We start from the raw sequence: 13,307 nt of genomic DNA, 5'->3' as shown, positions 1-13,307 counted from the left end.
TCTAAGAAAAAAACATAATGACATTTACTATTTTGTGTACAGCAAAAATGAGCTGGGCAATAGGTTATTCCAAACACCCAAATCTAACAGTAACCATAAGATTAGCACAGAGATTTTTTTTCTAGAAGTTAACTAAGAAAAAAAATTTTAAGTTGCCAAAGAAAACAAAGATCTTTCCAAATTTCGTTGGGCATCCAAAATTGTATCCTGTTCTAATGAAATTTACATGTATTTAGCGTGTTCTTAAGTTTGCAGTTTTGCTCATACCTGTGATATATTCTTCCTGCTCTTTAGACTCTTCATAATGCTCAAGCTCACGTTCCTCATATTCTTCATATTGGTCATATTCTTCTGTCGGTTCATACTCCTCAACTTCTTTATAATCATATTCTTCATATTCTTCATATTCCTCTTCCCGTTGTACTGAAACAGTTTCTTCTTCCCGGGTGTAAGACCACTGTTTTTCTTCTGTTACAGTTACTTCTAGAATTGACAACAGGCAGCATTTTACTTCAAGCCCATTTAGGTGAGAATAGCAATGTGTTTTATTTTATTCCTGAGTTGTGGTCTCATGCACTGGTTATGGGAGACCCTGACTGTCCTTTGCTGATCAAGGTATCACAGAGCATACATTTGCTATTCATGATTTCAAATGTTAGATTCCCCACTTTTAGTCAACAATAAACCAATAAAGAATGGAGCCAAATTAGGAGCTAGCAGACAAAGAACTGTGTAGTTTCAGGCTTCATTTGAATATTTAATCAAAGCACAATATACCTTTAGTGGGACGAGGTTCTACTTTTGGAACTTCAATGGATATCTTTTCTTCTTTCACAGCTCTTTTCCTGACTTCAGTCACTTTAAAAAGAGTAATTATTAAAAGTGAGTTGCAAGATTTTGAATATATATATGTGTGAAGGGAAATTGTGTATGAACAATCCAAGGACGAAGATGACCCCAACCATGCTTGCCGCTCCACTTTTTTACTTAAATGGCAAGGACAACCAATAGATGTGGAAACAGACAGGATCTAATGTACATATAAATACTGTTTTCTAAGTTACTTGATGCTTCAAAAACATCGAGTAACTTCTCAAGATCAAGTAGTATTTATAAGAGAGTTAAAAAAGACAACTAAACAACATAAACAAGGACTATGAACCAAGCATGACACAAAAACTTGTGTTACATACACAGTTTCTTCACCTTAGTTCCAAGGCATTTTCATGAGCTCTACTGGCACAATGTAGAACATTCAAGATTTAAAAAAATTGTAATTTTGGCCAAGATTGTCACACAAAACAAACACTTCAGCAGATGAGTTTAGCACAGACAAATAAAGACATAATAGAAGACAAATACACTTTAAGGGAAAGTATCTACGCATGTTTGGGGGAGCTTCACATTTTTTTAAAAGAGAAGAGAGTACTTTCTGGTATTAGAAATGTTTAGTTTTGAAGTGATATGAAATAGCATATGCATATTTCTAATATGTATTTAAAATTATTTTTCTAAGAATCTCAGTTCCACTAGATTCGTGTCAATCCCTATATGCTTATTTTGATTTCTGAAAAAGTCAGTATACCTTTTGCTGGTGGTGCCTCCTCTTTTTTAGGTTTGAGTTTGAGAACTTTTTCTTCTGGAGCAGCTCTCCTGGGTTCCTCGGGCACTTTAAAGACAGATTTCACTTTAAAGAACTGTTTCCCTCATTCATACCACCAAAAGCAATTCAAATGTAAAACACATGACATTTGCATTATTTCAAACATAAAATGTCACCTATAGTAATCACAACAACAGCCAACCCCATAACCAGCGTATATGGCAAAGAGAAAAGGGTAAGAACAATATTCTGTGCAGAAAAGGCTTCATGTACCTCTGGCTCGGGGAGGCTCCTCTTTTTTAGTTACAGCAACATGAACTTTTTCTTCTTGGGTAATTTGCATGTGCCTCTCAGTCACTTAAAAGATAATTTTAGGATTAGGGGGTTATATCACTTAAAGTGGAATTAAAAAATATTAGCCAGAAAGTACTGGGGTTTTAGAATATAACAATTTACAAGGTACACACGAGCGAACTTCACATCAAGTAAGTAATGCTTCACCCAAAGACAAGGCAGTATTACACCACTGCCACCAACATATACCTGTAGCCTCTATGGAAAAGATACGACCCAAAGACAGCAGCGAGAGGACACGAGACAGGACAAGGCTCTAGCTTTTACACTCGGAGACTCCAGTTACCTTTGGTAGGGGGAGGCTCCTCTATCTTAGCCACTCTTGGAGGGGCCCTTTTTTCAGGAATTGGTTTCTTTGGCTCTTCTGGCACTTGAAAGACATCAGGCAACACAGTCAAACACACAATAGGCACCCTTATTTTCTTGTGAATGTTATAAAAATTTGAAGAAGGAATCAATTTAAAGTTGTAAATCATTAGAGGAGAATAACGTAAACCCCAATATACCTTCAACTGGAGGCACCTTTTCCTTTTTAGGAACTGCAGCAGGAATTTTCTTTTCCAGCACAATCTTCTTAGGTGCTTCAGGAACTTCAGAAAGATTACATGTAAGAATGTCAGCTTGAATTACAGAAGAAGTGACATTGCTTGTCAGCAAAGAACTCGGTTGTTGAAAAGATCTCACATTTGCACAAACATTTATGACTATGTTCAGCAAAAATGTTTATACGCACATGCTCACAGTAATTCAGACAGTTAAATTGAAGGCGTTATTATAGCTATTAAGATCCATGATATCACTTCTTGGTGAGAACGGTACCTTTAGCTGGTGGAGGTTCCTCTACTTTGGCAGGAATTTTTGGCTTTGGTACAATTTTCTTCTCATGCTTCTCAGGCACTTGAAAAGATTATAAAATGCATTTGTAGAAATGCCTTTATTTCTTTTTCATAAAAACGTAAGACATCTTTTTATTTAGGCATAATCTTTATCAACATTTGCAATACAGACAATAAACAACTACGAGAGGATAAAAGCAGGACACGTAGAGCAAGAACTGATTCAAGAGTCGGAGTACCTTCAGCTGGTTCAGCTTCCACTCTCTTGGAAATAAAGTGCAGCTTTTCTTCTACCACATATTCCTCAGGCTCTTCTAACACTTTAAAGACATCAATTTTAAAGAAGGTAAGTTGTAGTGTTTTTTATGTTAAACTTCAGCTGTAATTTATTGCTCAAAGGGTAATTAAAATAGCAAAAGTTTGACATGTGCCAAATTCCTGGTTGTTCCCATTTAAAATATGAATGAAGAACATTTTACTTAAAACATATGTATGTCTTAAAAATATGGGAAATAAGTCTCATTAACTTAATATTCAGGTGTACCATACAAGTAATAATGCTTGTATTTACAGGAAGAACAGGACAAGTATAAGACATAAAGACAATTCTAGTGGCTTTTACGTATTTGAAGGTAAGTTCCCCAAACCCAGAACACTTTAGAATCAAAGGCTATGGGACAGACACATATACTTGAGGAATCACAGATAAATTTACACACACACAAAAAAGACTTGTATTACATATGAAAAAACTACTGAAGACTTGGAAAAAAGATTTTCCCCCCAGTTTTGTGGTGGTGAGAATGATAAAAGAGGCAGGCATCCCCACATGGTTTTTGAGCCTATGTGTATAAAGTTAATTACAGAATAGAGAACTGGAGTTACAAACGTATATCTTTATACTAGGAGTAAATTTCATAGCTACCCAGCTGTTTTCTAAATCTTTGGGGTTTAATAAAAACATAAGAATTTCATAGAATGCATTTTCCTCTTAACTAGGGTCTATAATGCTAAAGGAAATTCATAATGCATACAGTCAAAAACTAAAATCAGATTCACACAATGGGAACTTCCTTTGTGTACAAGCTATGTTTGGTTTCCCAAATATATGTAGAAGGGATGGGGCCCTCTTTGAATCCATCAGATTTTTGACTCACACCCTACATCCTGACCTCTCCCAGGAAACAAAAGGACTGGTAAGCTTCCTCTTGGGAGTCACACCCCATCTTGCTGTTCCAAGCCATTCTGTTAAGACTATACATCTGAACTTCACATTGACTTTTCTTCCAAGCAGAGTAGGGGCGGGGGCAGTGTTTGTTAGCCAGAGTTGCATTTGAGGGCATCTAAATATACAGTTTGATTCATCTTTTCATTGGGAAAACAGTTAATTTGTTAAGGAACTCATTGATTTCTGTTTAAAGCAGAGCAACATTAGAACTTTCTTGGGAAAGTTCTTTCAGATACATAGCATTAGCCAGAATGCTGGACCTGATCAGTAAATCTGGTGGTGTCTTCATTCACTGAAAGGTATAAATAAAGCTGCTTCCTCAAGCCTTAAGAAACTACAGAGAACTCTCATTCAGGTATGGGAACATGAGGACAAGTAGTTAATCTAACCAATGGTGTCACACAACTGGTTTCCCCATACAGGAAAGATAGGAAAGCCCTATGTGTTCAGTGCTTCACTCTCAAATGTGGCCTTGACTTCTGGAATGTTAAAAAGGTATTTCTTATTAATTAAGAAACTGTGAATCAAGATACATTAATGAATTGTGCTATCAAAACTGTTTTATGTTACCCTTCTCTTAGAAATTAGACAACCAAAGTGTGGATTGTGCCAGTCCACCATGCCAAAACCAAGTCCTGTCTAATGGAACAGTAAATGTGTGGAGACACCTGCCCCATTGGTCACCTATAGGTATGCAGCCATTCCCCACTCAAATAGCCAAGTGAGAGGATAGATAAGAAAGCCATTGGGTGTGTATCCTAAGTAATGTTCCTGAATCTTGTGTTTAGATCAGAAGATACATCTAATGAGGCTAGTAGGTGTTCACTAAATTTGTGTGACTTTTTGTTAATCAGTGAACAATCTGTGAAAGAAAAAAAACTTATCAAGACTCCAGATTATGTCTAGCTTATTTGAATTGTTTACCTTCATATTCTGTAATTTCCACTTCCTCCTCCTCCTCCTCTCTTTCTTCTTCTCTATAAACTGAAATGGACACCCTTTCCTCCTCTTCTGAATAACTCCATTCCTCCTCAGCAGATACTTTAAAAGATAAGATTTAATTTACATTCAGCCTCCTAAAATACTGATAATAGACAGGTGTTCCCTACAGAGGGATAATGGCTCTTCTGTCTGCTTAGAGTGTGACCTCACAGCACTTCCTCATGACAAGAAGGAGAGAGCTGATTTAAGAGAACGGGACAGTACAGCTCAAGACTGAGAAGAATATTCACATTACGTCCAAGTGGGGCCACTTTCACAATGGTCACATTTTCAGCCTTCCTTAGAAGGATTCAGGGCCAATGTAGACACAAAAGACTCAGTCTCAGAAGGCTACAACAAGTAGACAGTAATAAGAACAACTTCTACAGCAAACACTCATATTTGGAAAGAAGAGAAGACTTCAAGGAAATGCGCACAAACTCGTATCTCCCCTCACTTCTGATCATATACCTTCATGCCGCATGACTTCCACTCTTTGAGGAACAGCAACGGATAGTTTCTCTTCAGCAACACGTCTTTTTTCTTCTATGACCATTTTCTTAGAAACTTCAGCTTTAAAAAAGCATTGACGTTGAAGTTTAAAAAATCAAGAATCTCAACAGTTCTCTCAAGAGTTTGGGGAAGATTTGCACAGGACAGCACTTTCACCAGCAAAATGGGAAAACAAATTACAAGCCTTATCACGAGTACACACACAGAGAAATTTTATCAGAGCAAAGACAAAGGGTCAGTACAGGATGACCACGGATAGGAAAAAGCAAGAATTCACAGACTATAAGATTTTCGTCAGAGGCTTGAGACAAACCCTACCTCGGGGAGGAGGAGCTTTCTTAGCTACGGGAACTGGAACGGAAACCTTCTCCTCAGGGACAGGTTTCTTGGGCAGAGCTGGGACTTTAAAAACAGGAGCTTTTAGAACCTCAGTGTTGCCTCATCAAAGCCCAGCACAAACACAGACAGAAACCCACGATGCACTCATATCACAAAACTAACAAAACCACTGTTTGCCTTTAAACGTAACAGTCTAAAGATGGTTCTTGGAAGGATGGAGAGACTATACCTTTTGCGGGTGGAGTTTCTTCCACTTCACGAGGAATAGGTCTCTTTTCTTCGGGAACTTTCTTCTTTGGTATATCTGGCACTTAAAGGATAGCATTTGATTTTAAAATTCTCAAGAAGGCAAAATAAATGAGCAAATAGGACTGGCAGACCCATTAAAGAAGACATGCAATTAAAGAAGCTTGAAGGAAAGACAGGTTATTTCATGGAGACAGGATTAAGTACCTGCTGGTGGTGGAGATTCCTCTCTTTGGGTAACAATGGTTATTTTTTCTTCTGTGACAACCCTCTTCTGCACTTCGGGAACTTGAAAAGACATTAATTTTGAGAATTGACTTTATATTTCCCCAAGTAGCTAATGTACAGTTACATTTTAAGAAAGTAGGCAGGTGGACAGACTTGTTGAAATCTCACTCACACGATAAAACATTCATTTTGAATTTAACTAAATGAACAGATAATGAAACATAAAAGTATTGTACTCAAGACGTTCCAATAGGGCTTTTTTCCACTTCTTTACTAAGTAAGTCACTGTACCTTCAGCTGGTGGAGCTGCCTTTTTCTTTTCCACAGGGACGGGGATCCTTTCTTCAGGGACAGGTTTCTTTGGCACCGCTGGGACTTAAAGGTTTTAAAACAGGTTAGTTCAGACATATATCACTTTTATGAATGGACATAGGCACATACACAAATCTTTATGTAGTTCATTAATGCTGTTATAGAATTTCTGTGCTTTGGCAAAAAATAGTATAATATTTAAATTATACTGTTATAAAGGCCATAACAACATGAATGTCCCCAGTGGTGTTACAGAAGCATTTAGGCAATTCAAAACAAGGTAAATACTCAGGATGTGTATAGAATTCATTCTTTCTTTAGACATTGATATGCTTTTGATAAAAGGAAATTTGTCAGGCATTACAGAATATTAATATAGTATATAAAATATACTTATGCTTTGTATTGAGAAATGGAATCCATATAACCATGGGTTTAATTTATCTAAGACTATTTTAGTTATCTAAGACTGAGAACTCTGTAGAATAGTTGTATCTATATGTTACTTTCCCCCTGCTTTTCTCTCAGATTATTTTGGGGCCCCAGGAGTGTGTAAAAACCTCGGGAAACACCGTTGTGGTACAGCAGGCCTCTCAGTCTCATTCCCACGCATCACGGCCTTGGAGAGCTCTCTGTGCTGTGTCCTGGTGTGTGTGCAGATGTGCTTTTCTCTAAGAGACTGGACAGCTGCCAACTGAGTCTCAGCCAACCAAGGTTTACGATGGGCTTGGTTTCTCTATTGTAAGTGTTGATGATGTTAAATTTTTAATTGACAGATATATTTTAACAGCCTGCATTATCGGCAATAATTATTCCCATTTAAATAAGATATTGGCAGTTTTTGTGAACCTCTGTACCTCTACACTTATATTTGTAATCTCTTGTTGCAATTATGTAGATATGTGTTTATATGTGTATGAATTATATACATGGAATATTTAAACATAATAAAAGATATAATACATATATCACTATGAGTATTTGTTTAATTAGAAATAGATGCCTCTCTGTCTCCTTCAGGAGTGATCAGCGGTTTTGGTATTACTATGGATTTTAGTAATGTCACTTTCTCATCATAATCATTATATTTTATTCTCATATAATCATTGTGTTTTAATGATCAGATCATCAGAAACCATTCTTTAAAAAAATCACTCAATTAAAAAAAGTCCCAGAATTCTGAGAAGCCAAGAGTTTGAGAAAGAGAGAAGCAGATTTGATTTAGGAAGAGAATGGAGACACTGGAAATTCAGGCAGAAGGGGACGGTTTTGAATGTGTGACTGCGGTTCACCTGGTCTCTCCTAAATTAGGTGATGTCGGATTCTTACTGAATCTCTCTATAACTGACCGGACATGTACAGCTCATAGCTTCACTGCCTCCACAAAGCATTGTCTTTTATCACCAAAAACCAAACCAAAAAAACAGAACAAATCAACAAAACAAACAGACACCAAGTCCAGAAAACCAAAGCAAGGGATTAGCACATTTGAATCTGAATATACCTGTATGAAAGGTCCCCTGACTAGATGAAGTTGATAATTGCAACATTTATGACAAATATCGATATTCAATTAATCTCTCAAGAAACATGGTGAAAGTAAACATCAAAAATCAATAAATTTCCAGCTATTGAAGACTCAGCATCACTGACTTTCTGAAGAGTGCCAGTTACTAGCAGCACTGTGTACATGTTTGTCTAGTGAACATTCAGTTCTGCCAAACACTCTACACTTGTCAGTCTTTGTAGCTCGTCCAAGCTCACAAGCTCATGAAAGTCTTTTTTATTAAGAAAAGTTCACATATATGAGGAATAAAATTTCTTCCTAGAAACACGTTTGTAGAAAATGAGTTTTATAAACATCGCTTCTTCTGCTAAGAGAGGGACAATATTAAAAATGTAAGACAGCAGTCCGATGTAGTTACTTCTTTTAATAACACTTCTTTGGTGGTACCTTTGGAATGTTCAATGTCACCAATAATGTATGCAAAGAGCACGACCCCCAAATAAAAACCGCACGGGGCAGGGAAGAGACATAAGATAGAAAGCGCAGTGTGTATAAAGACCGTGTAAAGCGAGGGACTTGCATTTGGGGCAAAGGGTTACCCGTGATCAGTCAGGTGTACCTTTTGGGGGAGCAGCAGGCTCTTTCTTGGGTACAGGAACTGGCTTTTTCTCCTCTGGCACAGGTTTCTTGGGAACTTCAGGAACTTTAAAGACACCATTTTTGAAAAAAATGTTGAGAATTTCTAGTTTCCTTCTGAGACATTTAAGATTTTATTAAAGCATAAATCCTCAGTAAGAGTGTAAGAATTTAGGAAGTAATTTTACGGGCTCTAATTGTGATGAAAATAAATGCCAAATACATCAATACCCTAGAGACATCACATATATTACATGAAGCTGACAAAGAACAAATGAACAGTTAGGAGTCTGAAAATGTTACCGATGCTTTTAGAACACGTGACTGCAAATTAGTGAGATCAACATACACAGAATTAAATATTTTACAGAAGGTTTACAGATGCTCTCATGTTAATATACAGATCTCATCGAAAAAGATACAAGAAGACAGACACTAAGACATTTTTTCCAAAAGTGTTATTCTACCTTTGGCTGGTGGGGGCTCCACCTTTTTAGGAATGGGAACAGGAACCACTTCTTCAGGGACTGTTTTCTTAGGTGGCTTAGGGACTTTAAAAATAAATGCATCGATTTTGAGAAATTGTGCTTTTTGACAAAGCATATATTATTGCAAGATTCAGAATTCAATAAAGAGTAGACCTTTTCATTTTTTACCAAGTGAATTCAAGAAAATCATGTTGAAACAAGGGTAAAGGGAAATGTGTGGATGACAAAGAAGGAAGCGCTGTGGCTGTCATTCACCCTGAACTACAGAAGCCTCACCTCCCCAGGAGCAGGTAGGAGCACGCTTTCCTCAGAGGTGTCAGAACCTGTTCCTCAGATACTAGTTTTAGAAACTTAACTTTCATAAAGCAGCTGCATTAGAACAACTGCATTAGATCATCTTAAATAGTTTCAGAACCCTAAATGTTTAATAGTTTGACTGGGGCAGGTGGGGGGAGTGATGGGGCCCTAATTTGTAGCTGCTGCCAATTTTTGAGTTCCAATATCCATGGTGGTACAAATTTTCCTACCTTGGCTACTGACTGAGACATCATTGTTGTGGAGTTGGGATGAGATGTGAGCAACCTAGTGTTTCCACCACACAGGTACAATGGATGTGAACAACCTCAGAAGTATATATAACAGTAAAGGGCAGTACAATAGGAAGTATTGACTGTAGAGAATTTATGACCATAGTTTTTAAAAATATGTAAGCCTATATAATTTAACTTTAGATCACGGAGGTATTAAACACTGAGTAGCAAAATTCCTGATAATTTAACCACCAGCTCTGGTAAGGTGGTATTTGCAAACAGCTGGGCACGAGACTGTAAACTCCCTGAAGCAGCGAGCAGAGCCTCCAGTACCTCCAGTCCTCTCTCCTCCACCCTCCTCGCGGTCCTCCCACCCCTCTGTGATGCCCTTTGTACACGGTGGCTAGAGGTCTACAGACCGTGGGACAAAATCAGCATGGTCAGATGTGTCGTATCAACATGTTCAGATAGTTACTATGGAACTTTTCAAAGATTTTAGAAGCTTAGAATGAATCATTAATACCTTTTGGTGGAGGTTCGATCTCTTTGGAAACAGCAACATGAATTTTCTCTTCGGTGACAGTTTTCTTTTGTACCTCAGGGACTTGAAAAAAATGTACATTTTCATTACTGGGATGCCACATCATGGGTGGTAAGTATCACTTACAAAGAATATTGAAATACAAATTAAAACTGAGACAAATGTGAAATGAAAAGATGACAGCGAATGACAAGGAGACGGAGATGCCTACATTACCACAGACAAGAAGAGAGTGGACATCCGTCTGAAGCCCTCCTATCAGAGCCCCCGCATTCCAGTTTGCTGTATACCTGTTATTGTCACCTCCTCCTCTGTGTGGGAAGCAAAGAACATCTTCTCTTCTGAAATGACCATCTTCTTTGTATGCACGGCTGGTACTTTAAAGAGAGTGTTTCACATTAGTATTTCTTTTTCCACAACAAGACATCAGATCAAATACATAGATTGTATACTATACTTGTGTGTTTAGACAGGGAATGAGTGGGTTAATATGACGGCATGCGAACAAATTCAGTATTGACAAGAAAACAAATCACATTTGATTTACAAGGACAAACAACCCATGTAGCCCTCATCAAACATTATAAATGGGAACCAAATAGACACAACTTCTTCACATGTTATGTGGTGCTTTTTCAATCAGTTAGGGTCTATTTATATAAATGAAAGGATGGGATATATTTTATGCATGAATGCATGGCATAATAAAGTTAGAGGACTATTCATTAAACATAAAATCTTCCTTAAAAGTTATGTAATCGCAAAGCAAAATTAGAAACAAAGATAATATTATGATTTACTTAAATTATACATTATGTGCAACTCAGCATAAAATGTATATGAGATTGTCTCCATTTTTGTGGCTTCAGGTTTGTGAATTGTTTAGCCATATATGTACACATATCCATATACATTAAAAAATGATTAAAACTTGCAGCTGAAAGACAAAGATATATACCTTTCACTTCAACAACTTCCTCCTGCACTGGCGTCCGAGAAGGTTTTTGTGGAACAATCTTCTTGGAAACTTCGGGTACTTAAAAAATACGTTACACGTATATTTGTATTGTGAAGAATAATGCTTTGTGCACAACTTTAAAACATCTTAGTTTAGATGACTATGTAAATAACGAACGTGAATATACATCAGTAAACAGTTTATTTGTGTACATGATACTAGAAATGTTTTAAATGATAATACCTTTGGTGACTTGAACTGTTTCTTCCTCCATTCGTCGAGAAGTCTTTTCAATTTTTTCAACTATGGGCTTCTTTACAACTGTAGGTATTTTAAAGAAATTGTAGTATTTTTAGAACTTCTATTTAAATAGTTTTGTGCTCTCTACATATGTATATATATGTGTGTGTACCTTTTTTTTTTTTAGAAAGAGACATGTTTGGTGCTCTGAACTTCAAGTACAAGTTTCTGTACTTCAAGTATTTTGGTTATATTTTATTTTATATTTACCATAACAATCTTTTTGTCATTTAAATTTTTTTCATTAAATGAATTAGATATTCTTAGAAACAAATTCATGGACCCAGTGAAGCTTAGGGAAGAAGTTGTGCCTATTGGATTTAACCGGTGATTTACACGTGTTTGCCAGACAAGCCATGGGAGTGGTGTGGGCGCTCTGATCTCTCCACAGAGTTCTCATTACATACCTTTTGGAGGTGGTACTTTTTTCTTTTCAGGTACTTTTTCTGGGACTTTTCTCTCATGTGATTCTTTAACAAAAACACAGCATAAGAAGAGGCACTTAAATAGGTCAGTTCTAATAGGTTGTTTGAATGACAAATGGAATAAGTTAAAAATAACATATAACTGGGTATCGTATGTTGTGTCCTCATTGCTAATAGGATTTCTCATGTTGTATTTTGAGGCAGGATCAAACAGACGTGGCAAGGCAGTGAAAATAAAACTTGAATTTCTGCTTCACAAAATACTGCTTGGAATTTAATCTTGGTAATACAGCTAACCGATTCATCTTACAATATCAAAACATGAAAATAACTGAAGAAAAGAATTCTTTAAAAAACTGTTTCTAAAGATTTCTAGCATTAAAAATGGAAAGGATCATTTTATCTGCATCCATTGCTAATCAGGTTAACAGCATTGAAAATATACTGAACTGAGCAAAAATAGAGAGAAAAGTCACCCGATCAATACATACCTTCATAAACCTCTTTTTGAACTTGAATTACTTCTGTTTCTCTGTAACTCTCCTCCCACTCTTCCTCCCCTTCATCATAACCTTCTTCCCTTTCGTAGTACTCTTGCCCTTCTTCAAAATCTTCTTCCCATTCCTCATGAACTTCCCTTTTAGCTTCCACCTCTTCATAGTCTTCGTCTGGTTCTTCGTAATAAGGTTCTTCCAGCGGCTCCGTGTATGGTTCCACTTCCAGCTCATCGTAAGGTTCATCCCAAGGTTCTATGAGAAGTCTCTTCTTCTCGTAGACTTGCTTTTTCTCATACACAGCTTCTTTTTCTTTCTGAACCTCTTTCTTTCTGGTTATGGTGGTTATTTTTACTTCTTCAGCCTTGGAGGATACATCCATAATTTCAGGAGCTACGATAAATAAATAAATACATGAGAATGTTAGCACATCAATTATAGCCATACAATTACTTTACTAGGTATGTAGGTTTCATTTAAACTTTTGTTGACTATGGAATACTATCAGGAGTATCTAGATACACTCTACTTTTAATTTCAAGATTTGTCTGGTGTGAACAAAACACTGTTCATCAAATATCAAGTGGATACATCTTGTACTGTTTTATAGGAGCTGTAGTTTGTAAAACTCTTAGTTTCTCCCATGGAATTCTTTAATATTTAATCATTTTATGACATTTATATTTAATGTTTCTGCAGTTAACCTCGAGTTAAATTTCTAACTTTCAAAAACATGTCTCATTTTAAAACTACATTTTGACTATTGAATATGACTCTTTAGCCAGTTT

The 13,307-nt window shown here is 36.6% G+C and overlaps 1 protein-coding gene across 1 annotated transcript in view; it reads right to left on the bottom strand.

Annotated features, from left to right (window-relative positions):
- The window catches only part of TTN (titin), a 274,055-nt gene that overhangs the window by 149,527 nt on the left and 111,221 nt on the right, over positions 1–13,307 (bottom strand). The window contains exons 111-132 of the mRNA XM_037044363.1: positions 12,517–12,912; positions 12,008–12,070; positions 11,544–11,621; positions 11,301–11,378; positions 10,633–10,719; positions 10,325–10,405; positions 9,251–9,334; positions 8,767–8,850; positions 6,620–6,703; positions 6,308–6,388; positions 6,084–6,164; positions 5,834–5,917; positions 5,474–5,575; positions 4,946–5,062; positions 3,033–3,113; positions 2,777–2,854; positions 2,464–2,547; positions 2,244–2,327; positions 1,877–1,960; positions 1,586–1,669; positions 778–858; positions 268–483 (exon numbers count right to left, since the gene is read on the bottom strand). Coding sequence (XP_036900258.1) covers positions 268–483; positions 778–858; positions 1,586–1,669; positions 1,877–1,960; positions 2,244–2,327; positions 2,464–2,547; positions 2,777–2,854; positions 3,033–3,113; positions 4,946–5,062; positions 5,474–5,575; positions 5,834–5,917; positions 6,084–6,164; positions 6,308–6,388; positions 6,620–6,703; positions 8,767–8,850; positions 9,251–9,334; positions 10,325–10,405; positions 10,633–10,719; positions 11,301–11,378; positions 11,544–11,621; positions 12,008–12,070; positions 12,517–12,912 — 2,292 coding nt within the window. The remainder of the gene's footprint in view (positions 1–267; positions 484–777; positions 859–1,585; positions 1,670–1,876; positions 1,961–2,243; positions 2,328–2,463; positions 2,548–2,776; positions 2,855–3,032; positions 3,114–4,945; positions 5,063–5,473; positions 5,576–5,833; positions 5,918–6,083; positions 6,165–6,307; positions 6,389–6,619; positions 6,704–8,766; positions 8,851–9,250; positions 9,335–10,324; positions 10,406–10,632; positions 10,720–11,300; positions 11,379–11,543; positions 11,622–12,007; positions 12,071–12,516; positions 12,913–13,307) is intronic.

The sequence above is a fragment of the Sturnira hondurensis genome, unplaced genomic scaffold (genome assembly GCF_014824575.4).
Source record: "Sturnira hondurensis isolate 20B ecotype Veracruz unplaced genomic scaffold, ASM1482457v3 Scaffold0004136, whole genome shotgun sequence".
NCBI classification, from domain to species: domain Eukaryota; kingdom Metazoa; phylum Chordata; class Mammalia; order Chiroptera; family Phyllostomidae; genus Sturnira; species Sturnira hondurensis.
The sequence above is the reverse complement of the archived record's forward strand: the minus strand, read 5'-3'. Positions and strand labels throughout refer to the sequence as shown.